Here is a 27881-nt window from a genome sequence, read left to right on the forward strand (position 1 = left end):
GTCATAGTGCAACAGTGATCCGTCAAGCTGTCAACTTTGTCTGACTTCATTATTTGTCAAACTTTTCCAGCTCTTTCACAAAGATGAGGTGGTCCTCTGGTGACTTCCCATGTGATTTGCAAAGGTGCAATTTGATTGCATGTTTGCTCACAAATGTCCGATTGCACAGTTTGCACTGATAAATGGAGCCAGTGTCGTCTTCTGTGAGTCCAGAGGGACTCAGACTGAACGTCTTGTCCTCTATTCTGCTGACTGCTTGCTGCTCTAGTAAGTCTATGGATAGTTTGGAGAGGTCCTTCAGGGTGAACCCAAGATGGGACTCCAAATGGTGAATGTAGGAGGAAGGAGTCCTGAACTGGGATGCACAGTCACTGCACAAAAACAGAGGCTGGCCAGAGTCAATATTTTTTAGGAACTTTGTGCTTCCTGTCCGCTTTAACTGGTATTTTACATTGGCCAGCCAATGAGAGATAGTGGTCATGGAGAGACCAGTGAATTTACAGATGTGGACCCGTTCCTGGGGCCCCAAGTCAGTTATCACTAACTTTCCATCAGGAGTCTCTCTGAGACTGGAGGCAAACTGGGCCTGGAGAATCAAGATGTGTTGAGGATTCCAGTTTGACTGTCTACCTTTCCGTCTCTGGATGGGAGACAGCTCCTCCAGGCCGTCCTCAAAAGTACAGCTGTCTCCGTCAGATTTCTCAGAGATGGAAGATGGGGTTGTAGACTTCGGTGTCAAACGGCCAGTCAGATTTTTCACCATGTCTGAAATATCCATCAAAGCGTTCTCCCGCAGAGGAGGCGATGAAGACTGAGAGAAAGCTCGGAAAGCTGGTTTGCTGTTGTTACTGCTGTTGTTGCTGCTGTTGTTGTGTGGTGAAGCTGAAGTACCCTTAGTGGTACTGCCATTGGTGTTTTTGGATTTTGTCAAGTCCATGGGCTGATCATCCTCCTCCTCATGATACTGACTCACCGGCTCTGCTGACTTATTCGGAGCCGAGTTGCTGTTGACCTTGTGAAGCATTGCAAACGGGTCACTGAAGGGTGTTGCCACTTTTGAAGCTTTTCCCAAATGGTTGTTCATGATAGACTGCAAAGCACTGAGAGGGTTCACAAGTGGTTGTTCAGGAGAGTGATCTGTGATGATGGTCAGGTTATTGCAGCCATTGCTTAGAGGCTTTTTTGGTGAATCAACTTCACTCTTGATATGTCTGTCTAATTCTCTCGCTGTCGGCTCTCCATCTTTGCCTCTTGACTCAGTCTGGTCCTCTGCAGCAGAGGTTTTCCTTGCCTTTGAGACATTGTCAGGATTTGGTGAAGCTCGTTTATCCTTTAGATTTGTCAATGGTGACTTTGCAGACCTACTCTTATTCTCAAGATGCTTTTCCTCTTTTTCAGTCTTTACTGGTCTTTTCCCTGTCACTTTTTCTACTAGCTCTTCCATGGCCAGCACGTTGCTCTTGTGACTTGGAGGTGGAGAGGGGCTATTTGGTGAATGCATCAGAGTACTTAGATCAGCGGAAAATGCCTTCAAGCTGTTGCTGCTGAACAAAGGTTGAACCTGTGCTGATGAGGGAAAAGAAGACCTTATAGATCCGTGGAGCTGATAGGCGGCATGAATGCTTGTGTATCCACCCCAGGTTGGTGTGCCTGTTTGGGCCTTGGTGATGGCACTTGAAACTGTGTTTTCTAAAGACTTGATTATGTCAAAGCCACCTTTAGGTGTCTCTTCCAAGTCTTCCTCTCTCAAATACTGACAAGATATAGCCTTTCTAGGTTTATCAGCTTTCTCTGGAGGGTCTTCCTTCTCCTCTTTGATTTTTCTCTCTGGTTCCCTGAATTCTATTTTCTCTTCCTCAATCAATTCATCTTTTTTTTCTTCTTTTCGGTCCTCAGGGCTAGAGGGCGGCAAAGGGGAGTCATTCTGTGACTTCCCATTGGGTGCCGGGAGTCGTGTTGTAGTTGGTGGCAGAGGAATGGACTGAATTTTCTCCTCAATGATAGGATCAAAAACTAACTGCTTACCCTTCTTAGAGGCTGAATTGGTGACTTTCAGAAAGTGTCCTGTGACCATCATGTGGGCTGTCAATTGTTGCAAGGTATCATGTGAGCTGCCACATTCCATGCATTTGAGAATTTGTGCCTTCCTTGCCTCAAACTGCCAAGTGTAGCTGGCACCATTTTGGTAACCGTATCGATTGTTAGGGGTGACATAGGGATTAGCCATTTTTTGGTCTTTGGGAGACTCTCCCATGTGTATGCCAGATGAGACAGACTCAGGTGAGCTTGGGGACATCAAGTCTTGAAATGCTCTTTTTTTGGTTGGGGGTACCAGCTTGGTCATGGCTGGCATTGGTTCTTTTAGAGGCACTTTCTGATAGTGTTTTGTTTTGATCATGTGAACACTAAGGTCTTGCAAGGATTCAAAAGAGTGGCCACAGTACATGCATTTAAGAACTTTCTGGGCATCTTCCTTGCCTTCCATCTCTAACAGGGAACGCTTGCGTGGCTTGGACCACTTCTTGCTTCGATCATCCTCTTTATCCTTATTGTCATCACGATAATGGCCCGTCTCATTCATATGCACTGTCAGGCCAACCAAAGTATCATAGGCCCCACTACAGTCCTTGCACCTGAACTTGCTTGCACCTGTAAACACCGGGCCATAGAGCTTATTATTTTGTCTGTAAAGCTGCACGGTGCTGAAAAGGCTAGGCTCAGGAAGGAGTTGGTATGGAGTATGCTGTAGAGTTTTGGCCAAAGCTGCCTGGTGCCAGTCATAGGCTAATCCTCCTGCGCTGCCAGAACTTACACTTGTGCCACTGTGGCTGCTGCTCGACACTGTTCTCGTGGTGGTACTGCTGGTGGTATTATTTGTAGTGGCCGAGGCATTGCTACTGCTACATCTGCCTTTCGTATGGTTGCTCCCTGGGCTGTGACTGTTCGGGAACCCATTGCTCCCTTTGTGATGGCTCCCATTGCCGTTGCTAGTGGCAAAATTGTTCCCTTGTTTAAGCATGTCCATAGCAATGCTGGACCAGGAGGCATCCGAGATCAGGTTTGCATAGACGGCTTTCATTTTCGTCAGACTGTCATGTAGTGAGAGGCCATTGATGGACTCTGCGCTTTCCTCCAGCTTCTCCTCTAACTTTTCTTGACCATCATTAGAGGAAGACATGGTCTTAAGGTCCACCAATTGATCACTGGTGGTACTGAGTGGGGAGGCATACCCTGCGTCTGGGTTGGTGCCATTGCTGAGTGGGGAGTTTGGGCAGCTGAAATGATCTCTTGCCTCCTCGTCTTCATTGAACAGATAGTCTGCGTCTTGACCATCCAGAGAGAGGCCATCATCCTGCAGATGTTCCTCTTCATCAATTTTGTCCAATGCAGGTTCGTCATCAGGTCCATAAGCTGGAAAACAAAACAGAGGAGACACCTGACGTTAGATATTTTTATATGCAAATATATCTATATTTGATAAATGAGACACAAATTATGCATTGGCCAAATGCTACGCATACACTATATGTAGGTGGTATATGTATTAAAAGATTTTTGTCAATAGTCCCAGAAGAGGACACAGGTTTGCAATAATAAAGTGGCAAACATCCATATCTTGACAATGACAGATTGTCCTCTTCACTGCACTGCCTAATGAAGCTATTGAACACTACAGCTCAGCAAGGGTAGAGAGGAGATATGCACCACTGAAACACTTCTGCTTTGCTTAAAAACTAAAAACAAGCACAATTTCAAATTATGATGTTGATGACACTTATTAATCATGTGGTGAGATCAGTAGCTTCACAATGGAAATAAAGACATTGTTGCCTCTTCTCAATTAAAAAAATAACAGTAAAAGGGAAACTGCCTCATTGATCGTTCTATTAAAGACTCCCTTTGATGTTTCCCTTCTTGACATATACTCGAGTTGAAACACTGAATTAATAAGACAAATTTACTGCAAATGTGCAAGCATTTCAGCATACTCATCAAATACACAACGTTTTTCCTTATCAGCAAATTAAAATGCAACAACATCCTACAGCCATTTAGGGTATTTTACTATTTTATTCTTTATTCTGCTGCTGAAGTGAGACTAAAGATATGTTCTCCTCTTAGAAATGCTTTATTCTTCCAAAATGCCGCATGTACTATGGATTTACAAGTAAGAGATTGTGGAGGAAAATGCCAGCTGCATCTCCCTTGCCAAGCCATGGTTGGCTGGAGTCAACTTGGCATCGGCTGTAGAAGTCCTCACAGCGTGATGCTAGGAAATGGCCAGTGGACATGACAAGCCTTGTTGTTACTGCCTGTGCTCACTGAGTACTCACAGCGTCAAGTGTGCCATTTTAAAAGAATAGGGGGAGGTTTACAATATCAATGGGAAATGGCTGCCTTGTCTCTCTTTGCAGTTGTCTACAAATTGTGGCCGAAATCTGGATTCAGTTGTTGTTTAAGACCTAGATGTCAGAGATTTCAAAACGACAGCAACTACAATTCACTGGAGCCCCACTATTGTAAAAAATAGGCTTGAATAGGACCTTGAAAGCAGATTAAGAGTTAGATATTACAGGAGAGCAGGACGAGGGAAGAGTAGAGGGTTAAATATGTTAAGGCAGCTCCCCCCAATCCATCCCTTGTAAGATGCTTGTCTGAGGTGCCAGAATCGGTCTCCAGTGAGGAGGCAGATGTGCTGTCGGCTTCAAACAGCGTGTAGCTCTCTATCCCATAATAGGAGTGGACATAATACCTGATGTTTGTGAGGTGCCAGTTACTGCTGCCTCGGAAAAGCTGAAGGTCCAACAGCTGCAACTCTCTGCCTTGTGTCTGTGTGAGTGACGCTCAGAGTACAGCCCTCGTCTTTTTAATTAAACCACTCCTGTGCCGGGTCTCGCTCTAACATGTAAGCTCTTAATTATTCACTGACATCATTCACTTGAGCTCCTCACTAGATTAGGAGATTTCAAACTTTTGCCAAAGCCCCTGTAAAGCTTCTTTTTTTTTTTTAAAGATGCAGCCAATCAAGATGGAGCCCACTGTATTGAAACAAATGCACAAGTGAACCTTTTCAAAGTCAATGTGGTGGAGAGCGGTTAAGGATAAAGCAGCAGCTGACAAAGTGAGAGGAACCTGACAGCACTGCAAACACACATTCACACACATGAAGTACACCGACACTAAATCCCACTTTTTTTCCCTGCCATGCTCCGTATGTTGCCTTGACAGGCCTCATTGTCAGGAGTGTGTCAGTGTCAGCTCGAGGTGTCGGTGTCCACGCAAACAAGCCCGAAAGGAGGCGGGAGGGGAAAGTAACAACAACAAACACAAGTCAGCCATTTTCTTTAGCCCCCCCCCCCCACCCTCTCAAGCCTCCTCCTTCACCATCTGTGTCAGGAAAGCTGCGGGTGCCACCGCCGGCTAATAAGGCAATCAGAGATGGAAAAGATGCTGACACGGCGGCTTTCCCGCGTCACTCAGAACAAAAGAGGGAGAGAGAGAGAGAGAGAGAGAGAGGGAGGGAGGGAGAGAGGGATAGGGAGGGGATTAAAACGGTGGTGAGGGTAGGGGGGGGGGGTTGAGGTTGTCTGTTGTGGTTGTCAGTCAAAAACGTAAGCCCACTTTGTGCTGTCAGGGAGGATGGGGAAAAGAGGGGAAGTTTTGAAAAGAGAGGAGAAAAGATGTGTTTAGGCCAGTGAAAACGAGGTGTGTGTGTGTGTGTACGTGTGTATGTGTGTGTGTGTGTACGTGTGTGTGTGTGAGTGTTTGGGTGTGTCTGGCAGAACAATACATGACAGGGAAACAAGTTAAACAGCACCAACAAACTAAAGATATTATTAGAGGAAAGAGAAATCATTTGAATTTCTGCCAAGTGTGTGCAAGTGAGCTAGGTGTGGCAAATGATTTGTGTGTGTGTGTGTGTGTGTGTGTGCATTTGTGTGTCAAGTGTCACAGTGTGTCAGGTGCAGGCAGGGATGCACTGTGGTGGGTGAGGGGGGAGAGCGAAGCCATCTGCGTCTGGAGAGGAGCCTGTCACTATTGTTGTGCCCAGAGTCCAGGATTTCCTGCTGTAGACAGGTGACACCACAGTGGGACATCCCCCAGTCTCTCTCTCACTTGCACACACACACATATGCACACACACACACACACAAACACAAACTAGATCCCTCCCCCAAAGCATGAAGCAGTGTGAGGAACAATGTGATGCAAACACTCCCACAATGTTTTTATACAGAGTTGAATTATCAAAGTGAGAAAAGCGTGGAGAAGACAAATTCCTTGCCAATAAAAATGATGAAACACATATGCACTGATAATATAAACATGCCTGCAGTGAGCGTGCTCTCACCTCAATGTTATTAAGGTTTTAGCAAAAATATGTCTGTGATACAAATTACCAAAAACTGAGGCACAGGCTAAATGGTGGCATTGAAAGCCAATCAGATTCCTATTCTTGTTACCTCCAACAAAAACTACTGCATGGATTTCTTTGAAACTTGGTGGAAAGATGCATTATTAAATTTGAGTGCAGATCCAGGTCACGCACTTGATGCAAGAATGTATTTTCAATTTCTTTAACATCGCAAGATAGTTTTATTTTATTTCTTTTTAATCTCGATTCATCTCTCAGGAAACAATTCTTGGATCTTGAAAAAAACCCCATCAGATTTGTTAAGGGGGGTGACATTTATGAGTCCGCACAATTTGGGGCAGATCCAAATAAAAATTTTGCGAAAGAATGTGGTTTCTTAAGAGGACTGTTGACGGAGGTATGCGCTTTACTGGAAGCCATTTTATTTAACTTATTGGCTGCTTAAAGTATTATTATTATCAGATTAACATTGATCTTTATTCAAACAGGGTTTGCATCTGTCTGCTTTTAACATTTGAGAAGTTTGGCTTCTTCTGCGATGTAAAAACATCCTTAAAGGAAGGCTTGAAAAAACTTTTCTTTGGTGTCTGTTGTGAAATTCAGGTGTTTTAACACAGCTCTGTCGTCTCTTAGTCAGGATTCACACATATGTACAACAACTGAACCTCAGACCGTAAAACTGTAGCAAAAGACAAAAAGAGAACTGTAAATTAATTTCACAATTAACCCCCACTCCCTCTGTCGTTCACACACATCCACAACACACATTCCCCTCTCAACCTTCTCCATTTATTCATGTTGTCTCCGAGAAGAGGGCAATCCCGACTCTCATTTGCAGTGCTAATGTCCAATTCCGCCAGCTTTCACCCGGCTGATTTGCCCTGCGTGGCCGAGCGCTGCCTTCGGAGCGGGCCGGCCGGGGAAGCTCCCTCACACCGTTTAGCAGCCCTTCAAAATGGGAGCTCTGGCGTGGCAGTCTTATTTCTCTCTCCCGTTTCGCTTTGTCACTGGTCCCTCCATTCGCTGCCACTCACCTCTGATGGCTTTGGACAGGCCTGATCAGTGTGTGTCATTGACCTGCGCGGCGTGCATGAGTGTGTGCGTGTTTCCGCGGAGAGAAGGCTGTAAATAAAATGACATTATTATTTCCTCTGTCCTATCATGTAGAAAAGCCAATTATGGTAATGCTGAGTACGTCAGGCAATCTCTGTCTCTCCCCGCTCTCTGCTGTCGTCTTCATTCTTGCTCTTTTTTCCACTCTGGGATAGTTGTTGCTTTGGTTTCATAGGACCTGACACTCTCTTTGAACAAAGCACACTGAGAAAAGCTGGCACAGACCAACAGTCTCCTCTCAGCCCCGAGACAACTGAGCACTAACAGAGCTTTTCATGCAATTCTGCATCAAGACTCACCGTCACGTTTACCAAATAAAGTAACTTAGTTAAATAGGAAACTCTTTCGATCCATGTAGATTTCTTATATGACAAACATTTCTCCCGTATGCTTTGTCCCCTCTTTTTCCATTTTGTCTCACAAATCCCGTGTTTTACTCAGTCACTGCGACCCAACACGGAGATTTACAGATCAGCGTTACCACGGACACCGTGTATTCGCCATAATTTTACCCCCAGCCTTCCTGACCAGACATGTAAAAGCCTACCCGCATGGAAAGGCCCACCATATGGCGCAATATCTCCGGGGCTACTCATGTGTCATACGAATCCACCTTCTTATCTTCCACCACTCTTCCAGCAGAGGAAAACAAAACAACCAGTGCCGTCTGCCCATCATGCTGGTGGATAAACGTGCAGGCAACATTTTACAATTTACATTTTCTAAACTTGTGGCAACTGCTCTGGATTCTGTCTCAAAGCTTATGTTCCTTATCAAACTGAGAAGTCTCCGAAATGTATATGTAATAAAAGATGAATTAGTATTTTCCTAAAACTTGGGACAGTCCCCCGGGGGCTTTCACATACGTTCCAATTAATCTGCAGTTACTTGAACTCATATTATGCTAATAGGCTTTTTAAATGGGTCATACAGAGAGCGTATTTCACCTTCATTAGATCACAGACGTGTTTATGTGAATGAAAGAGGGAAAGACAGAAACCAGAGACAGAAAAAGACACAACAATGGCTGCACAGAGACGAAGCCACAAAAAAAACAGGACAACTGCAACATTTTCTAAATAAAAAAAGACATTTCCAGTTCTCCCTTGCACTGCTCTGCATGTTTCTCTTGTTATTCCTCTCTGCAGTTGCTCTCTTTTGTCTCTGTCCGTTTTGTTCAGATCTCATGTGAACCGGTTTTGACACGCCATGACATTGACTGTGGTCCATAAATCACCTTTTCCCTGAACTGTCAGTGCCTGCTTGTTCTGAGATGAAACAACAGCCATTAGATCATCGGCACCGTGGATTCCAGCCGTTTCTGCTCCACGTTTATGCCAAACAGACACACACATGCACACAAACACACACATGCACACACACACATAACCACAACAATCTAATGTTGCTGCACAGACATTTCAAACCATCTGGTTTGTTTTCAGGCAAAGTGCAGATAACGCATTACTAATGCTAATTAAAGGTGATATGAGTGAGATTTACTCCAGCCATGCTAAGAACTGATTCAATGTAGGCTTCATGAGACAGATGTCATTTGGTTAACACATTTACTTTAGAGCAAATATATCAGATTTCAGTCATGGACGAGCTACAGAGTTAAGGTTAAACTTATCTTTATGAAATTTTAATTTAAAACATCTGTATTTATTCAATCTTCTTGTATCACTCTGCACATCTTTAATTATTTAACATGCAAGTTGTTTAATTTCTTCTTTTTGTATCTTGACACAAAGATGCTCGGTTTAGATCTAAAAGGAATTTATAACAAGCTCAACAAAGCAACACGGTTTAATTCTTTCTTCATAGATGCCGTCTTTTGAATTCACCTGCATTGCCCCTGACAGTGGAGCTTCCCCCGACTAAACAACAGCTGCTCCCATCGCCTAGCAACAACCAGTTGATGGATGACCCCAAAGATGGATAATTACCATAAATCACTATGGTTGTGTGGAGAATAGAAGCAGAAAATCATTGCAGGGGAGAAAAAAACCTGTCTGAACCACGGTTTAAACTGGTGTCTGTTGTTCAGGGCGAACTTAGCCTCTAATTTTGAATTGGTTGATGACCGGGAAGTTACGGAAAAAGACAGAGTGGCAGACTCAGAAAATCCTCTTTGGTGCATTTCCTGAGAGTGGCGAGCGTTTCGGACTCGAATGATTAGTGGCTGTAAAGTGAAACCTGATGGAATGACTCACGGGACAAAACCTGTCCTGAAGGAGCACTGACAAAGAAAACAAAGTGGGCAGAGGAAGGAAGAAAGGAAACGGCCGAGAATGAATGATGGCAGCAATGATGAGTTTAGTGCGGCAAAGACGACAAGCGAGGGGGGGTTGGAGGAGAAGAAGCACGAAGAGGAAGTGTGTGTGTGTGTAGTCTGCACGTACATGTATATTTATGCACTGTGCATGTCTGAATGTGTGCGAGGTAGATGGTGAGATACGGGCAGAGCGGTGGGTGGGGGGGGAAGAAAAAGACTGCCAGAATAAAAAAAGACGAAAATTAGAGGGCGCGGGGCCAAAACAGGGTCACAACCTAACCAGTTCGGTCTAGCCGAGTCCGGTTGCACAATAAGCCATCAATCAACCTTCTGCACGCTGTCAGCCCTCCCCTCAATTCACAGAGGCCATTCACTTTGTACACCGCTGAGGAACAAAACATAGAGACGGGAAAAGAGCGACACGGGGAGAGGGAAAAAATACATGTCGGGCCACACGCACGCCCAAGAATCTGATCCTTCACTGCTGGAAGGAAGCGCCCTGCACGCCGCACGAGAGGCACCACCAAACTCATGGCATCATCGGATAAATATTTGGCTCTAGAAGATTACATGAAGATGATGAAGTGACTTATATTTAGAATGTATTTTTTTCCAAAAAGAGTTAATGAAGAGGCTAAATGCTATCTGAACTGTAGGGATAGCTATGTGATAGGCATGTAGCAAGCAGAGTTTGCGTGATCGCTACACGGGACACTTAAGTCGGCTACTAAACAAGTTTATAGGCTTATATAACAGCGGATTGCGCGACTTAGCTAACAAGCTACAACTGCTGCCTCCATTTTGATCTCTTACTTTCTGTTCTCTAAAAGATTAGCACTTTCGTGACAACCTGCAAAATGAATCAAATTTGAACTTTATGTAAACTAATACTGATGACAGGGATTCCATTCGGGATCAATTGATTTTGATGATAAATATATAACATACAACTACAGCACTGATATAAATGTGCAATATGCAACTTCGGCCGTTAAGGGGGCTCTCAATCCAAAAATAGAACTAATATACTTAGTTTGATGATGTTGTGAAGCAGCGTGAGATCGTGGGAGTTGTTGTCTTCACCACCATTGCCGATTAAATTCTACCTGACGTGACTTAGGAGCAAATCATGTCCTAGGAGGAGGTCACGTATTTTAGTTTTATTCTTGTGTCACACATTGTTCGTTGTGGAAGTTATATTAGAGACCGGAGAGCTACGGGTAAAGCAGAACGTTTTCTCTGGGTTTGAACCTTGGAAACATTTTGGATAAAGTAACTACGCAAGACAACAAAATAAATAACATAGGTCTATAATCGTATTTAGACAATGAAGAATTGTTATATATTCTATCTTGAAGAGACTGGGACTTTTTGACAATTTGTTTTCTGGATCAAAACAGTGCATCCCCTCCTCTCTACTCCATCTACTTCTCAGTGAGGAATTCAAAAACAAACCCAAACACTAGATATGCGATACAAGGCCGCACACAAGAACGCAGATGACTTTGTGAGAACAGGACCTCAGAGACCCGACTGACATCACTTTCCCAGCATGCACAAAGACAGACAAAGAAACCATAACGTAAGAAAAAAAAACTAAAGTCACTTTAGGGAAATTAATTAACCGCAAACCCTCCGGGCAGGAGGCTGCTCAGGACAACCGAACGTCCCCAAACATTTTAGTGCTTTTAACTGCATGTGACACCAGGGAAATTCAAGCAGTTGTGCACCATCGAAACCGTTATCCTTTATGCATCGCCAAATTTTCTTTCTCATTCTGCCCACTCAAGTGACGAGTTAGCGCTGAAGTCTGGCGCTCCATTAAACAAAGTTCTGCTGCTCCGTTTCAACACTGGTTTAGGATTTAAAGCGTGACGAGGAGCACAGGGGCGTAACCAAATATATAACAAAAGCATAAGCTGAATCACTCGGCAGCCGAGAGTATGTATATGTGCTTGTTTTCCTCCACTTCCTGATGACCACGGCGCTAAAGTGACAATAGAAGAAATTATAGGAGGGAGCAGGGATTAGAAAATGGGTCTCTGGAGAAAGTCAGTAAATTATGTATAGAGCTCTTAAAGTGGACTTGTATCAGTAGCCATCTCGCCCTAATTGTGTCTGTGTCCAACTATGCATGCCTGTGTGTGTCTGTGTGTATCTGTGTGTGTGTGTGTGTGTGTGTGTGCGAGTATACAATGGCTAAGAACAGCTTCGCAGTCACCGAGAGAGAGAGGCAGGAAGCGAGGAAGCAATCCTTCAACAGAGCACAATATCAGACTGCGGACAGACAACGAACGGCTGGAAGGTTCTGGAAACGAGAGCAAAGCCTGCCTCCCTCACATTTCAGCTCCCAACGCCGCCTCCCAAAGTGCCCTCCATCTCGCACCAACACACACACACACACACACACACACACACACACACACACACACACACACACACACACACACACGCACACACATAAATGGCACCATAACTCTATATCCGCAATCAATCCCCGCTATGAAGACACATCCATCTTCTGTAATGCTAATGGGAGGGTTTTTGGGGGTGGGAGTGGGTGGAGGACAGGGGTAAAACAGAGGGTACGTGCCTGTAAAGCTGACCTCAGAGCTGCGAGTGAGGTAATATGGGCTGTGCACGAGGGTAATAGAGACAGCGCAAAAAGAATAAGAAGCTATAAGAAGGCGGTGTGTGCGTTTGTGCGTCCGTGCGTGCATGTTAGCGTATTTATCTGCGTGTCAGGAGGTCAGGTGTGTGTGTGTGTGTGTGTGTGTGTGTGTGCGTGGGGGAGAGAGGGAGACTGATGGCTGTCAGCTTGCATCTGGCAGAGAAAATAAATTAGGCTTATGAAGACAAATGAAGGGGCTTTGGAAAGAGTAAACGGGGGTGGATGAAGGGAAGGGGGGGGACGACGGAGAGCGGGAAGAGGGAAGAGAGAGAGAGGGGGAGACATAATGGAGGAGGAAAGAGGGATGGCGTGAGTGTGCGGTGGCATGGATATGAAAGGACGGGGACGGAGCGGCGGTGCCAGCAAAGAGAGAGAGAGAGAGAGTTCCTCTCGGCAGCCAGTGGCCGTTCATGAAGAAGAACAGGCACACAGACAGGCCCGCTGCTGGCAACCGGACCGGCGCTGGCTGCAGGGGAAACATATATGTGGGTGCATGTGTGGGTATGTGCGCACGTGGATCCTCTGCCAGCATGTTCCAATCCAGGAAAGATACTTTACCCATTGTGATTCAGACGTGTTCTCTGTCTCCAAACTGCCGCAGCTCGAATAGAGTGCGTGATACTTGTTTGCATAAGCGCTGGAAGTGGCTCTCGCTGTGTCTTTCCTGTGCTTGTGTGTCGGTGTCAGCGTGTATCCGTGTGTGTTCCATCTCTGCAGATTTGTCAGTGTCGATCCCATGACACACTCCCCATCGCTGTGAGTGGAGGAGAGCTCTCGGGGGGCTTTGTCACGCGGCGGTCTGCTCGTTTCCTGAGGCCCGGCGCCCCTCGTTTGATAAATGACACATGTCATTCTGTCAGCCCCTGCCATCCGGGCTGGGAGGCCCCGAGCTGATGTATGGCTGCCCAGGCTAAAGGAAATCAGAGTGTTTTGGCAGCGCCCTGAGAACACGGCCTCTTATAAAAGGGGAATGTGTCTGTGCGAGTGTGTGTGTGTGTGTGTCTGTGACACTGAGTGCATGTTTAATTGTGTGTATATGTGCCTATTAGTGAGTGTCTGTGTCTCCCTCAGTGTGTGTGTGTGTGTGTGTGTGTGTGTGTGTGTGTGTGTGTGTGTGTGTGTGTGTGTGTGTATGGTCTCAACCTGTCAGGCAGACGGGCAGAGGGAGACAAATCATCGTCATGGCCGCCCCAGCTGTTCCCCAAATTTGGTGCGAGGAGGAGAGCGAGGAAAAAAAATCCTGCCGTTTGAGTTTTAAACGGCTGATGCTTCCCAGAAACAGGAATGAGTGAGAGGACAAATGGAGTTAAGCACACACACACACACACGCACACACAGACACACAAACACAAACCGAATCACAAATCCAAACGCTGAAATAGGAACCAGGCCAATCCCAGAAGGAAACAACAGACAGTTGGTTTTCAACACAGCAGTTTTCTAGCGAGCGAGCATAAGTATCCACACGCGTAAACACACATGCTCCAAACGTACACATGTGTAAACACCGGAGCGCAAACTGGGGACGCGGCGTGTGCACCTTGACCACAGGGAGAGGGCTGACAGGCAGGAAAAACAAGTCCCGAGACCGTGTTTACAGAGCTGTCACACGGGAATGATGGATCTTTTGTCGTGTTCTTCTCTTTGTATACGGACACGACGGTTTCAACCTTCATCCGCGACTTAGTTACCCTCTCATTTTTATTTTTCTTTATTAACCCAAACGTCGAGGTTTGTCTCTCGTCGGTGCTGCAGACGCCGGCTCGCAGCTCCAACGCCACACACATCCACAAACATTCCCCCCCAGCGGCGGAGCACGGTCCCACCTGGAGGTTGTGAACTCTGAATGACCCCGGTTGATCGGGTGCAGGCCGAACTCCCTCCCTCCCCCCCCGCTCTCTCCCACAGAAAAGAAGCGGGAGACGGGGAGAGAAAAAAACAGTGTCATTAAGCTGTGAGTGATGAGTGGCAGCCATGGGTGACATCCTCCCCTAGCCAACTGCTTTCATTGCCTCTCTCTCTCTCTCTCTCTCTCTCTCTCTCTCTCTCTCTCTCTCTCTCTTTTTTTCTTCTCCACCGCCTTGCTACTTCTCCCTCTCCCTCCTTCCACCTCTCCCTCCATCCCTCAACCCCTCAAGTCATTTCTCTTTCACTCCTCTGTTGCTCTGCCTCCTCTTTTTCCACTCCCTCACCCCCGCCTCCCCCCTTTCCTCCCTGGTTCTTTTTTGTTCACTGTCACTCTCTTTTTCTCCTCTTTTTCACCCCTTTATGCCCCTCCTTCAATTGCTGCTTCTCTGCACCTACTCTCTCTCTCTCACATACACAGACACACACACAGACGTACACACAACACACACAATAGCGCCTCACTCAATCCTGTCTAGCTCTGTGGCCCTGCTCATGTAGACACTCAAGCTCCTCAAATCCCACGTATCCAGAGGAGGGGGGGTGCACGTTTTCACCCGCTCAGGATTGCACCGCTTTAACAGCAGCTTCAGTCTGGCAACCGCAACGCTAAAAATGTACAACAGTAGTTTTAAAATAGTTCTGAGGATTAGAGCCCGACTGATACACATCTTTTAGGGCCGGCGCTGATATCAGAATGGGAAAAAATGTCAGATAACAATATATCGGCTGATAAATATCCGGAAAAGAATTGGCACTGATTCCTAAGATGTCGTGATCAAACCCTGATGAGAGAGAATTGTAATCGAAGCTTTTTATTTCTGACAGTTTAACCATCAACTTTATTTATTTTATAAGTGCAATCAAACGCCTTGAAACAAGCAGCTCAGAAACCGTAACTTACTGCGTCTCCCAGGTAAACAGATCACACCGAACACCATCGTGTTTGTACTCGTTAAAGCTCCGAGAGATTCACGATTTCTCGCTTGAAAGACGAAACCTCTTCACTGAAATTCTAAAAGGTTCGGCTGGACTTTGCCTCTGTGGGGTCGTCTCACTTCACACACTGAGAGGAGGGGGCAGTCTAACAAGGTAAAAGGGTTAATGGACTAAAATAGATAAATGTGATGTCAATCAAGATAAAACATTCGGCTCCTTCATCTCATTCCTGATGTTAGCGATGAACTCAGCTAAATGTCTTAATTCCCTCTGCTGACAAATAATCTGGTCCCATTCATCTGCTGTCCAGACTCTACAGATCTGCATCCTCACTTCCTTCTCATACTGATACGGTGATATACAAAAGTTTTTGACCTAAACAGAGTCCAGAACAGTGTAAACAGCAGCTGTGTATTATGAAAAAAAAGTCACTTGTTGGTATTGGTACCAGAGAAGCCTCAAGCAACTTCAGACCTGCACTTTTCTTCTTGCTGAAAACGATAAATGATTGATACTTTATTGATTTGCTCACTCATGTGGCATTAAGCTCAACAGACGGCGAGAGAGGGAGTAAAGTCCTCTGACCTTTTTTTACAGATGGATATGAATGATCATGTTTGTTAATGTGTTCCTACAGAGAGAAAAATGATGGATCCTAAAGTGGCTCTTAAAAGGAATAAAGGTTTGTTTAAGGTATTGATTAATTCTGATGATTAATTTAATTATTAAGAAAAAAGGCAGATTAATCAATGATGAAAATAATCTTAAATTGCAGCCCGAACCTGAATCCAAATTTTATGCTTCACAAACCGAGAGTAGGCCTATCGTTTATATGTTTTTCTTTATAAGTTAAGTTTATTTTTAGCTAACACGTTAGCCATCTAGTTTAATGCAGAAGCTACCGAGTCATAACTTCAGACCATCAGGTCATTGAACTGTCTCTAGGTTCAGTTTAGGAACAAGGCTATGAGGCGAGACAGGGAAAATAATAGTTAAGTAACAAGTCTAATGACATCACACTTATCTAAAAGTGACTCACACACACGGACAAAACTGGGAATGTGGCCATTCTTGGACTAGGCCAGATAAATTCCAAATATAAAGTATGTGTTCAGCAAGATGACCGATGTATTACACAAACCTCAACTAAGGTTGATGAGCAAACTGTACCCAAATTAAAAAGTAAGGTCGAAAAAAATACTATGAAATAGATATTAATGGACTAGTTAGACAAAGGAAAGGTTAAAGGAATAGCTCCACATTTACATTAAATGATCGGTTAATCTCTTATGTTTGTCACTCAGTAAAACAGCCAACAGCCGGTTAGCTTAGCATAGCCAAATGGAGAGAACGGAAACAGCTCTGTCTAAAATCCATCTCTCAGTGCCTCTTGAGAATAAGTAGATCGCTGTATCTCGTTTTATGTACAAATACCAACTTCCTGGAGTCTCACAGTATCCAGCTGTAAGATAAATGCAGTGGAGATTATATATAGATGTGTCTGTGTGAAACTAATCAACTTTAAAAGATGCAGTATCGTATCATTACATAGATTTGCGTACCCCTGGTTATCATAAAATCTCAAAAACAATATTTAAAAACCTAAAAACTGAAATTTTAAAAGTTACACTCCAAAATTAGTGTTGTACTTACACTTAGTATCAATCCTGCAAAATCAACATGTTTAGAGGGAGACAAGAGGCAGATGGACTACAGAGAGACACGTAAGGAGGCCAACCGTCTGGTCACCTGACAACCAGAGACAGGTAATCAGAAGCAGATGCTCAGGTGGACGTCCAGTCGGCTCGAGTCACACACACGGAGACAGCTGGTTCAGTGAGTCAGGCCCTGAGTGACGACAGAGAAGCTGACAGGAGACATTTGGGCCGTACCAGGGGCCTCCTGCTGCTTTCTTTGAGACAGACGACTTACAGGGACAGAGCCCAGCTTATACCCCCCCTGTGTCCGTCACTGTCTGAGACAAGACGCCGGCTCAGGACAGATTTGGGAGGAATTTTTTTTTTTGGTTGGGGGGGGGGGGGTTGCAGCATGTGGTGTTGTTGAATCGACCGCAATCACGAGACCTTATATCTCCTTTCAACTGCCCATCAAGTGACAAACAGGGGCCCGGCGGCCGTTAAGTGATTACTGTGTGACACCCCCGAGCGAATCGTGGTCAATGGGTTTCTTTCTTAATGAAAGTGTCAAAACTAAACTGAATAGCACCACATCAACAAAATGCGCTTTGATTCTCTTCCTGTGCAACATGCTTTATGGAGAGCTCTGCTTAATGGGAACAGTGCTTGGGAAAATGTGACAGTCATGTGTTCAGGCTTCAAAGAGGATGACACAAGACTTTATTGCCCTGTGACCTTTTTGGATTTTTACAAGTCAGATGTTTGACTGCAGGATGTCGCTGAAATCAAACTGTCGGGGTGGGGTGGGTGGGGTGGGGAAGAAACCGGGGACTTGATATATGAGAACAAGGCCCAGTGAGCCTGAAAGAGGAGAGTATTAAGCTCTCCTTTTCAGATGTTTGAGTTCATGTTCTTGTAACCAGTTCACTGACTCTTGAGCATCCGGTGAGAGAGCTCTAGATGAGAGCCCGAGACGGGGAGGGAAGATGAAAGAAAATATGAGCAGGAGCAGAGGAGAACTGAGTCAGTAAGATAGAGATTGATGACTGATAGGGAGATGAGAAAAGGCTTACAGGGGGAGGGAGAAAGAGAGGGCCAGTAATCCCCCCCCCCAAAAAAAAACTGAGGGAAGAGAATGAGAGAAAAAAGGGAGTAGGCTGAGATAAAGATGAAGAGGTAAGGGGAGGAGAGAGAGAGAGAGAGATGGCAGTGGCAGAGCACCGGGCTGCGGAGTGACCTTCCCCATGTGTCCGCTCTCAAGGACAAAGTGTCATCTGTTCACGGTATCCATTCCCCCCCGATGGCTTATCTGCAGTAAACTAGTGTCCAAAAAATGATATTCATTGCTTCTCAACCCACCTTATCAGTTGAATAAACACTCCCAGGGGGGGATAAAAAATATCCGCCCCCTGACTCTCGACCACTCGCAGCGGCCGGCCTGATGTGCTGAGGCCGGCGTTTCTCAGTGGCCATGTACTGGGGAGTGTCATGATATACAGCGGTGGCTCGAGCACCACATGCTCTACATACAGCAGCTCTCTGTACAACTCCAAAGGGGGAAAGGAAAAGTTTTACCAAAAGCTGCTGCTTAGTTTGCATGTGTTAAATTAATATAAATGTTCCCAACCCCGATGCTTGCAGACGGATTATATTCAAAACAACAGTGTACAGTTATCGTGAGGATACATATTAAGTCAAGAACCAACCAGGCAACCGCAGAGCAAAACATAAAGAAAATACACTAATTCTGTTTGTAAGCCCGCAGCCCTTTCGGGTTACTTTATAGTTTGGCGTGAAGAATTGATGCCACTTTCCATTAGAAAGTTTTTCATTTTCATGTTCTGAACCTAAATGAAATTTCTGCTGAGGCACAACAGTAAAGACAAACTGTGGACTGCAGTCGTTAGAAGCTAGAAATGACTCTTATTTCTTTTCACCACACAGTTCCTGCAACTGTTTCAACTCTCAGATTAAATAGTGGCTACTGTTAGCATGTTAGCATTTCCCTGTGACATTAATAGATTTAAGAGATTAAGCCTGAGATTAATGGTTATTAATGGCCTTTTCAATAATGATTAATCAGTCAATTCGATATTTCTGACAATCTATCATTGAGTAATTTCATCTATAAACAATTAAAAATTGGTTATATTTGCTAATACAATTATTCACTGTCAATTCAAACACCATCATATAACACAGAAATAACAGAAAGTAAAGACACATTATAACTTTTTCTGATTACTTTAACAGATTATCAATATAGTCAATTGACTAATGCATTCATTCTACCGCTCGTGGAATTAGTCTGGCCTAAAAAAGTGTTTAAGGTACTTTTACCTAAAAATCTAGTCCACACACTTTCAGTCACCGATCTCTTTTTTTAGAGAATTCTAAGAAACGTCTCCGAATACAAATGTTACTTTCCCAAATCCCCTTGAACATTAAGCAGCCGTAAAACCTGACTTTGCGAGCCAGAAACAAATTATTGAAAGTCGTAAATAGAGAATAAAATATGGGTTCCATTGCACCGTTGTCGCTGGTCTTTCTCTCCCTACATGTGCACTTGACTCTCGAGATAAATTACACCTAAGTGGCCACAGTGGAGCCGGCGTATGTGTTGGCCTGCGTGTCTGCACTGTAGCACAGTCGCATATAATCAGTGGCTAATAACAACACGGTGGGAGTTGCTGCCTCGCCGTAAATCAATAGGCAAAATAATTGCTAATACGCTGGTTATCGATTAGCGTGCCCGCCATGCACTCATTTTCCGGGGCGACTGTAGCTTAGCGCTAACGCAGTGACAAGGGTAAAGTGTTATTTCTCAAAAAGGCACACGGGCCGACAGCTGGGCAGGGGAAAGAAATGACTAGAGGGCCTCGGCAGTAATTCTTAATTGACACCTGTCAGAGGGATGGCAGCAGTCACAGCTGCTGCAGGAGAACGTCTACCCAAGTCCTGTTCATCTGTCACTTTTCATATCTTTTATTCACAGCCACTCTTTTTTCTCCCTGTGTCGTCTCCTTCTTCCCCCCTCACCCGCTCCGCCTCGTACCCACCCTGCTCCAACACAGATGTTCCAGGCTGGTTAACAGAAGCAAGTTAACTCTTAAGGCCTCCAGCGACAACTCACGGCTGTTTTCAATGTGTAGTTCGCGGATCGGAGGCAGTTTTTCAGTCTTAGCTTAATTGACTTAGCACTTGACTCAAGTATCGAGACACGCGAGAGAGCAAGAGATCCAATAAGAAGCGAGCACCGAGGGTAATAAACCCCCCCGTGCCTGCTCTGGTGGTCATGTATCTCCAGTCTTATCTCTTGGCTTGATCACCGTGATTACCGCAACAGGCACCTTGCCTCAGTGGCAATTTCTAATACATCAAGTGCAGGACTAGGGGAAAAAAAAAAAACAAGCTCGGTAATATCTTAGATCACTGGAGCCAAATGCAGAAACCAATATCTGAGAGAGTCCTTCTGGCTGTGGACAAACTCGATCAACAGCAGCCAACGCTGGCTTATGTGGTCGCTCCAATAACAGCATCTGTCTGCTGTGCGGAGCATCAATCACACAAGGACACACTCGAGATGCACTGGAGGAACATCACACTGGACTTGATTTTCCACGAGCACTCGCATTCGCATTTGCACTCACACACACGGGATGATAAAAACATGCAGGTCGGCTGTTCAGCAAATGAAAAAGTAGGGGAGAAGAGCAACACACACACACACACACACACACACACACACACACACACACACACACACACAACACAGTGTGAATAGCAGTGGAAGCAGTCGAGACAGGGGCTCCCCCGAGCACACACTGACCTCCGGGTGTACCCCGGACCTCCCATCTTCTCGCTTTAAATCACGACTTGGCCATTTTTCTCTTTTCCTGCGTCTTCCTTTCCTTCCTCCACACTGAGCCTCACTCCCTTTGTCTGCGTCTCCAACTGCTGTGATTATTAGACAAGCTCAGTCCAGTGTTTGTGTGAAGAGGCAAAACGCAGCTGGACCGCTTTAGGCGCCCCGATCACCCACAATGCCTTGCCACAGTCAACAGAGACAGTGGGAATACTGCAAATGTTCAGCATCAAGTTTAGTTTCAGTTTCCTAATAATTCGGTCGTGATTAATCCCCGGATACTAATTGCCGCATACCACAAACCAGACGCTTTGTGAAATTCATATTTGTGTTGGATTCAGAGCAAAACACCATTAGACTTGGATTTATGATCGGTGCCTTTGCTCTCAGTCTTTTTCTCCTGCACCCAAATGGCCACTTTACTCAATCAGCAGGAAAAACTGGGGCTCAGCCTGTATCCTTCACAGTAATTAGCAACCGCTGCCCTAAAACCCCTTAAGGACAGCCATGTGGATGATGTCATGCTTGTTATTATTCCTGGTATTATCTGACATCCCTACTGTACATTGTGGCTTTTGTTTTGCAGCTGCTTTGAATTGTAGCCAGGATATCTTCTTATATCTGTGAATGGAAAACAGGCGCAGTGAAAAATCAAGAGACAATAAATACATGCAGGATGTATTTAAGGCCGGGGATGCTAGTCCTGTGAACAAAAAAAAAACGACCTTGTTCTCTCTTCATTTCTTTGTCAGAGCTCCTCGTGTCGTGCTTGAGTGAAAATCCAGGTTTTCCGGCTTCCTCTGAACCTCATTAAGCCCGGGGATAGTTTTACCTCGCGGGCTGCAGCTCGGAATGCCTTCACATCGTCACCCTGCTGCTGGCGAGCCTAATTCCCACATATTTTCAATTCGACCCTCTCTTTTCCATAAGAGCAGTCATCGATCTTCATTTGTCACTTAACCTCCACGAAGATGAGGACGGGGAGCGTGATGTGTGCAGAGCTGCGGGTGTGTGTATTAGCGGGTGTGTGTATTAGCGTGTGTCTTTGATTTCCTGCAGGCCCTATACCGGCTTCTGACAACACATGCAAATGAAAGCGCGGGTGTAGTGGAGTGTGGGATAGCAAATGTATCCACTGACTCCTTCAGTCAATGTCACCTGTTAATGACACTTTACATACACTTCCTTATCACCCCCGATCAGAATATTTCACTTGCACATTCACACCCACACACCCACACACACACAGTTCTCCTGAAAAAAATGTCATTAAATACTTTATCAGCGTCCCGATAAAACCATCACGAGGCTCTAATAGTCGTCTCTCGCTGCCGACTTCCGAGTCGACAGGCGCCGTGAGCTCAATTCCTGCCGAGGAAAAGACACAATGCAAAGTAACAACAAGGAAATGTGTTAATGCTGCTCGTCTTTGAACTTGTTCTGTCAAACAAACCAAAAAGACGGAGCCGGAGAGATCAGAGGGGGAAAAGGAAAGTTTGAAGAAAATCTCTCAAATTCACAGGAAGCTACAAGCAACATTCGTTATCTGTTAGAACTCATTTCCATAGAATATGATGCATTTTTTAAGCTACTTCACAAGCTAATCATGCAACCTTGAAACTACAACCAATACATTACATTACATTTAGCTGACCCTTTATCCAAAGCGACTTACAATAAGTGCATTCAACCCCGAGGGTACAAACCAAGAACAACAAGAATCAAGAAAGTACAAGTTCTTCAAAAATAAAGCAAAACTACAACCAATCAATCACCAATCCAACCAATCACGACCTTATCACAGGACCTGTCGGTGTCCAGCCCCATGGGGGGGGGGGGGGGGGGGGCGGTTTTGCAAGTCCCACAACTCGCCGTTGCCTCGTCTCGCTGCGAGCAACCTCTGCTGTTGAGTTTACACGGCAACAACCGGGGGGTGGGCGCCGGAGAAGTGGCTAACACCGAGTTGATTACATCAAGGCGGCTCGCAGACCTGACACCTTGCTTGAATTTGTCAGCATTAATCGGTGGGGCCCTGTCACTGAACCGTCAGCTACCTGGATAATTAGGGGCCGTGGCTAACGATGCCGTCGCAGGGAAGAAAAAGCTCAACTACCCCCCCCCTCTCCCCCCCGTACAACCAACCCTTGAGTCATAATTAAGAGACTGGGTTTGCATGGAGGTAGTGATAGTGGCAGTAGAGCAGAATTTGTTTAGGGGAAGGGAAAAAAAAAAAAGAAAGACGAGAAAGCAGCCAGTGGAGTGGAGCCGCTCACGAGGCACCGCTCGCCTGTGTGTTGTGTAGGAATCGTTGTGCGGCTCGGCTGCGACTGCAGTGTGGACACGCGTTGACGAGGCCTCTAATTAAACACGCGTCGTGCTAAGCTATAGACGGATCATTAAAACGCAGCGTTTGTTTAAAGCAAAGACGACGCAACGTATATCAAAGAAAATGAGCAGCACCCAGGCTCTTGATTAGTGGCTCCACTGCGGCTAGGATTTCCATTCAAGAGAGCAGACAAAGGAAAAAGTTATTATTGAGTTTAGGTTTGAAGGGGAACACATTTCCACATGGTCAGTATCACGGCTTGTCAGTGTACCTGCGTGCAGCAGAGAAACTGCTCCTGGATCTGTGTCCTGCTCCGTCCCACAGTTTGCTCCGCCTCTTCCTCCTGCGCCGTCTCACTCGGTAAAACTGGACGTTGTGCAGGAGAGGCAGTAAAAATCAGGGTTTTTTTGTGCGGCTAGAACTTTGTAATTCCCGTGGAACACATTCAACACGGCGTCCCGCTGTAATCACGCCGACATGTTGAATGAGAAGTTGACAGATTCATTACTTAGAGTGACAGTGTTTGATTGAAGATAGGTCGTCTGGGGAGGTAGAAGCGCGAGTAGACGTGCTGCAACGCCATTAATTTTCCTGCTGCAATCAAAAGCCTGACCTCAGTTTCAAGGCAAAAGTAGAATTATGGCTTCTTTGTGCATTTCACATACAGTATTTCACGTCCACTAATTAAACTAATTAGCTGTAATGTGTACAACGAGCTGCCAAATTTAAACAGGATAACGCTGCTGATGCAAACAGTCTGATTAATGAACAGTTTCCTTTCAACAGGGTAAAAATAGATGCTTCAGGGTCAAAGGTCAATTTTGAAACAACTTGATTAGAGCGGATACTATCAAACTATCCTCTGGACATAAAGTTGATGTGGTGCTTGAACTACAGCACTTCAATGAGGGTTGCAACAAATAATTATTACTGATAAATGTGGATTTTTCAAAATGTATTAAAAACGGTTTATAAAACATCTAAAAATAGTACAACACCAATGCCCAAAAGTTTTCAGTACGAAAGTTGAGGTCTTCAAACTGCAGATTTTTGTAAGTCCGGTAATTCAAAACCCAAAAATATAACAAATTTACAATAATAAACAGAAAAGTCCTCATGTGTCAGCACCTAAAAACAGACAATCTATGTTTTGCGAAATGCCTTCGGCAGGCTCATTAATTTCCTTTAGCACGACTAATAAAATAGCTAATGCCAAATAGTTTCAGTTTTAAATAATCAAAACCGTGGCCCATGACTAAATGTAAAATGTGAAAACAAACTGGGTAAAAGACAAACTCAAATCTCTGGGCCTGCACTGCTTTACATCTAAGCCCTGTTATTTATTCTTGTCCTGATTATTCTCACTTGCCATCACTGCGCTGTGTTCAGCCTCCATTAATTACCTGGGCTCCTGTGAGGAACAACCTCAGAAACAACTGCACTTCAGCGAGAAGAGACAGCGAGAAAAAAATGACGACAAATGACTGCAGCAAAAGTCTCCACTGCTCAAATGGCACCGCGCTGAACTCAACTGCCAAAACTAACAGATGCAGTAATGTGGTTCCAAATGAAAGAACACTGATGTATTGTCACTGGTCATAATCTAGATAGGGTACAGCGCCATTACAGGGTCTAGAATCATCACTGTGACTGATGAAACTGAGCCCATTTGAAATGGCATACAAAGAGCCATTGAATCCTCCCTCGCTCTCTCTCTCACTCTCTTTCTTTCTCTCTCTCTGAGGAGCGTATGCAACGTTTCGTTTTAGTGCAACTCCAAAGTGACAAATCTAGGTTGTGGAAATATCTGGTAATGCATTGTAAAAATAGCCTGCGTTCCAAGGTGCGTACACAGAGGAAGCAGCCACACACACACACACACACACACATTGACATCAGTGGAGGGGTTGACGTTTTTTTTTTTTTTTTTGATTGACCATACGTCAAGCAGTGGAAATAATGCACAGACAATGGCTTCCAAGTTGGGGGAATGACAGTTACTGCGTGTGATGTATGTGTCCGTCACAAAAGCAGACAATTAAATCAATATTCTAAAGCGGAGCCGGAATGGGGCCACGCCAGAGCTGGGCTTTGATGACCAGTATGGAGGCTGGAAAACAGAGGAAACAACACTTTTTCTTCCTCTCTCTCCCTCTCTCTCGCTCTCTCGCTCTCTCTCACCAGCGTTTGTGGCAGAGGTGGAAACAGACACTGCTCCTTTCCAGCGTGCAGACTCGCTCTTCAAACACATTTCTCTCTATCCATCACTAAAGCCTCGCGTCAATTAGAAATTACAGCCCCACCGAGTTCAAAGTCTTTCTGTCACAACCTTGATTAAGTCTGCTTAACCTCACATTTCCACCGCCTGCTTAACATTCTACAGCTGTTTTATTCGGCTTTGGTCATTACTGCATGAACTTCAAAGGTTCCTCTCTCTCTCCACCTCCCCCGCTCGTCATTTGGAAATGCATGTCAATCACACACACATCTCCCAGGGACATCAAATGGATTCAGGCGAACATGCGATTCTCTCACGCAGCAGTTCACGTCCGGTCAGCTCCACGACAACGAGTCGACTGGCGACGTGCAAAATGTTGTGATGCAGAAATTCTCTAAGAATATGAAATCATAATAAATGAGTTATTTCCTTTTCTCTGTGGAAGAAAAGGTTTGTAAAATGTGATTCCCTGATGTGAGACACCTAAATATTGTCATATTAAAAGGTCCTTAAAATTCCATTACATATTTGAAACCATGATTCATAGGTTTCTCATACCAGGAAGTCATATTATTAGCAAGATTGTTGTAGTAAACATGACTTTACATAACCTGGCACAAATAACATACTTGTACAGTTTGACTTTTGTAATAAGCGATAGTGACTTTACATTTGATGCTAAATGCTTTCAAATGATGGTTTTACATATTCCAATTAATATTTAGAATCATCATTAATATGTGTTTCATACCAGAAAGTATGATGTTAATTGAGTTAGTTATACTAAACATGACTTTAACACAACCTGGTGTCAATACTTTACCTGCTTAGTGACTCTTGTGGTCCCCAACAGGGATTTTGCTTATGGTGATAAATATTCTTAAATATTTGGAAACATAAATAATAGGTTTTTAATACCAGGAAGTAATATTATAGCAAGATTGTTGTATTAAACTTTACTTTTACATCGCCTGGTACCAATGATGCACCTGTTTAGTGACTTGTCGTATCAAATAGTACAAATGGTTCTATATGTTGCTAAATAGTTTCATATTATGGTTTTACATGTTTGGAAATGTTATCAATAGGTTTACCAGAAAGTTGTATTATTAAGAAATCATTACTAAACATGACTTTTGTGTCACCTGGTCCCAACAACATACCTGAATAATGACTTTTGGGTTACGTCATATAATGATTTACATAAGCTGCAACATTTTTAAATATTTGCAAACAAAATTACTAGTTTTTTAACACCAGGAAGTTATATTATCAGCAAGATTGTTGTACTTAACTTGTCTTTTACTAAACTTGGTGTCAATAATTTACCTATAGGGAGTTTTTTATGTTGCCCAACAGGGATTTTACATTCGTTGTTTCCTTGTTTATCACTGAATTGATCTTCTCTGTGTGTGTAACATGTATGACAGCTCCGCACAGCTTGGTGCTTCTCAGACCTGAACACAGAGGTCAGGTCAGGAGGTTTTTTTTGAAGTGACCATTAAGAGGCAGCCCTCCTCGCTTCACCCTGCAGTGTTTTAGGGCCATTCCTGTGTGGGACGCTTCCCTGTGATCTCGCTACGCCCCAGCACCCCCCCTTCTCTCCTCCCCTCCCTCCCTCCCCGTGTTCCCTCCCCCCCTCGGGTATTAATCGCCAAGTATTTATCCCGCTTGAGAACTTTTCTTTCAATTTGTCTTTTTCTCTGCTCCTCGGCGGGGGCAAAGAAGTTACCCCCTATTGAGGAGGGAGTCCGGCGGCCGGGTGCGCATGCGTGTCTCTGTGGCGAATGATTTACTGACGTTTATCAGGAATGAATAGATCAAAAGAAAGTCGCATGACAGGCGATCAATCAAGCATCAAATCAAGGGTGGCAATCCCGGAGCGGAACACGATCTGAGAATGTGCCTCTCCTCTCCTCTCTTGTGTTTTCTCTCTTTTCTCTCACTGGCACCAAACACATCAGACACATCGCCTGTGAGAGCGAGATAAGATGAAGCTTTGTTGGGAGAACTTGGATCCTGGCAACCTAGAAGTGGAGGATCGGCTTTAGGAAGCGTGGAAACTCAACTCCAGAGTGCAGCTTTCATTTCACACCGTGGCACATTTGGCACATTTGGCACCGAGGACGCATGCTCCTGCGTAAAGGAAACAATACTGTTGCCGATCAAACATGCCTCACTTGATTAGTGGGAATAAACTCGCCCCAGTGTGACCCGTGGTGAAATGGAGCAGAAGTCAGTGAACTCAACTCAACACACACACACACTCACACACACACACACACACACACACACTACAGGGATGTGTTGCCCTGGTGTGTCGTGTCCCGCATCTGGCCTCTCTGTGTGCACTGCTGCGTAAACTTGTGTGCACATTCCTGCTTGTTTATTCTACGTGTGTGTGTGTGTGGGTTGATAAATAAAGTGTGTGTGTTTCCCAGAAGCAGGGGTGTGTGTGTGTGTGTGTGTGTGTGTTTGCAGAGCCGGAGCTTACCTTCTGACCGCCGCGGCGCTTGCTGCTTTATCCTCGGCATGCTGCTGCAGGACTTTCCG

General features: G+C 44.8%; 1 protein-coding gene across 1 annotated transcript; it reads right to left on the minus strand.

Annotated features, from left to right (window-relative positions):
• tshz1 (teashirt zinc finger homeobox 1) lies at positions 1 to 27881 on the minus strand. The gene is made up of 2 exons (XM_061093117.1): positions 27823 to 27881; positions 1 to 3411 (listed from the first exon to the last, which is right to left on the minus strand). Exons 1-2 carry the CDS (start codon positions 27860 to 27862, stop codon positions 50 to 52), a joined length of 3402 nt encoding a protein of 1133 aa, XP_060949100.1. The 5' UTR covers positions 27863 to 27881; the 3' UTR covers positions 1 to 49.

The sequence above is a fragment of the Limanda limanda genome, chromosome 19 (assembly GCF_963576545.1).
Source record: "Limanda limanda chromosome 19, fLimLim1.1, whole genome shotgun sequence".
Classification (NCBI taxonomy): domain Eukaryota; kingdom Metazoa; phylum Chordata; class Actinopteri; order Pleuronectiformes; family Pleuronectidae; genus Limanda; species Limanda limanda.

Excerpts from the sequence above, each read along its gene's own strand:
- tshz1 (XM_061093117.1), bottom strand. The coding sequence starts at position 27,862 with ATGCCGAGGATAAAGCAGCAAGCGCCGCGGCGGTCAGAAG. Across the intron at positions 3,412-27,822 it reads AGCGCCGCGGCGGTCAGAAG|CTTATGGACCTGATGACGAA; the intron begins GTAAGCTCCGGC and ends TTTGTTTTCCAG.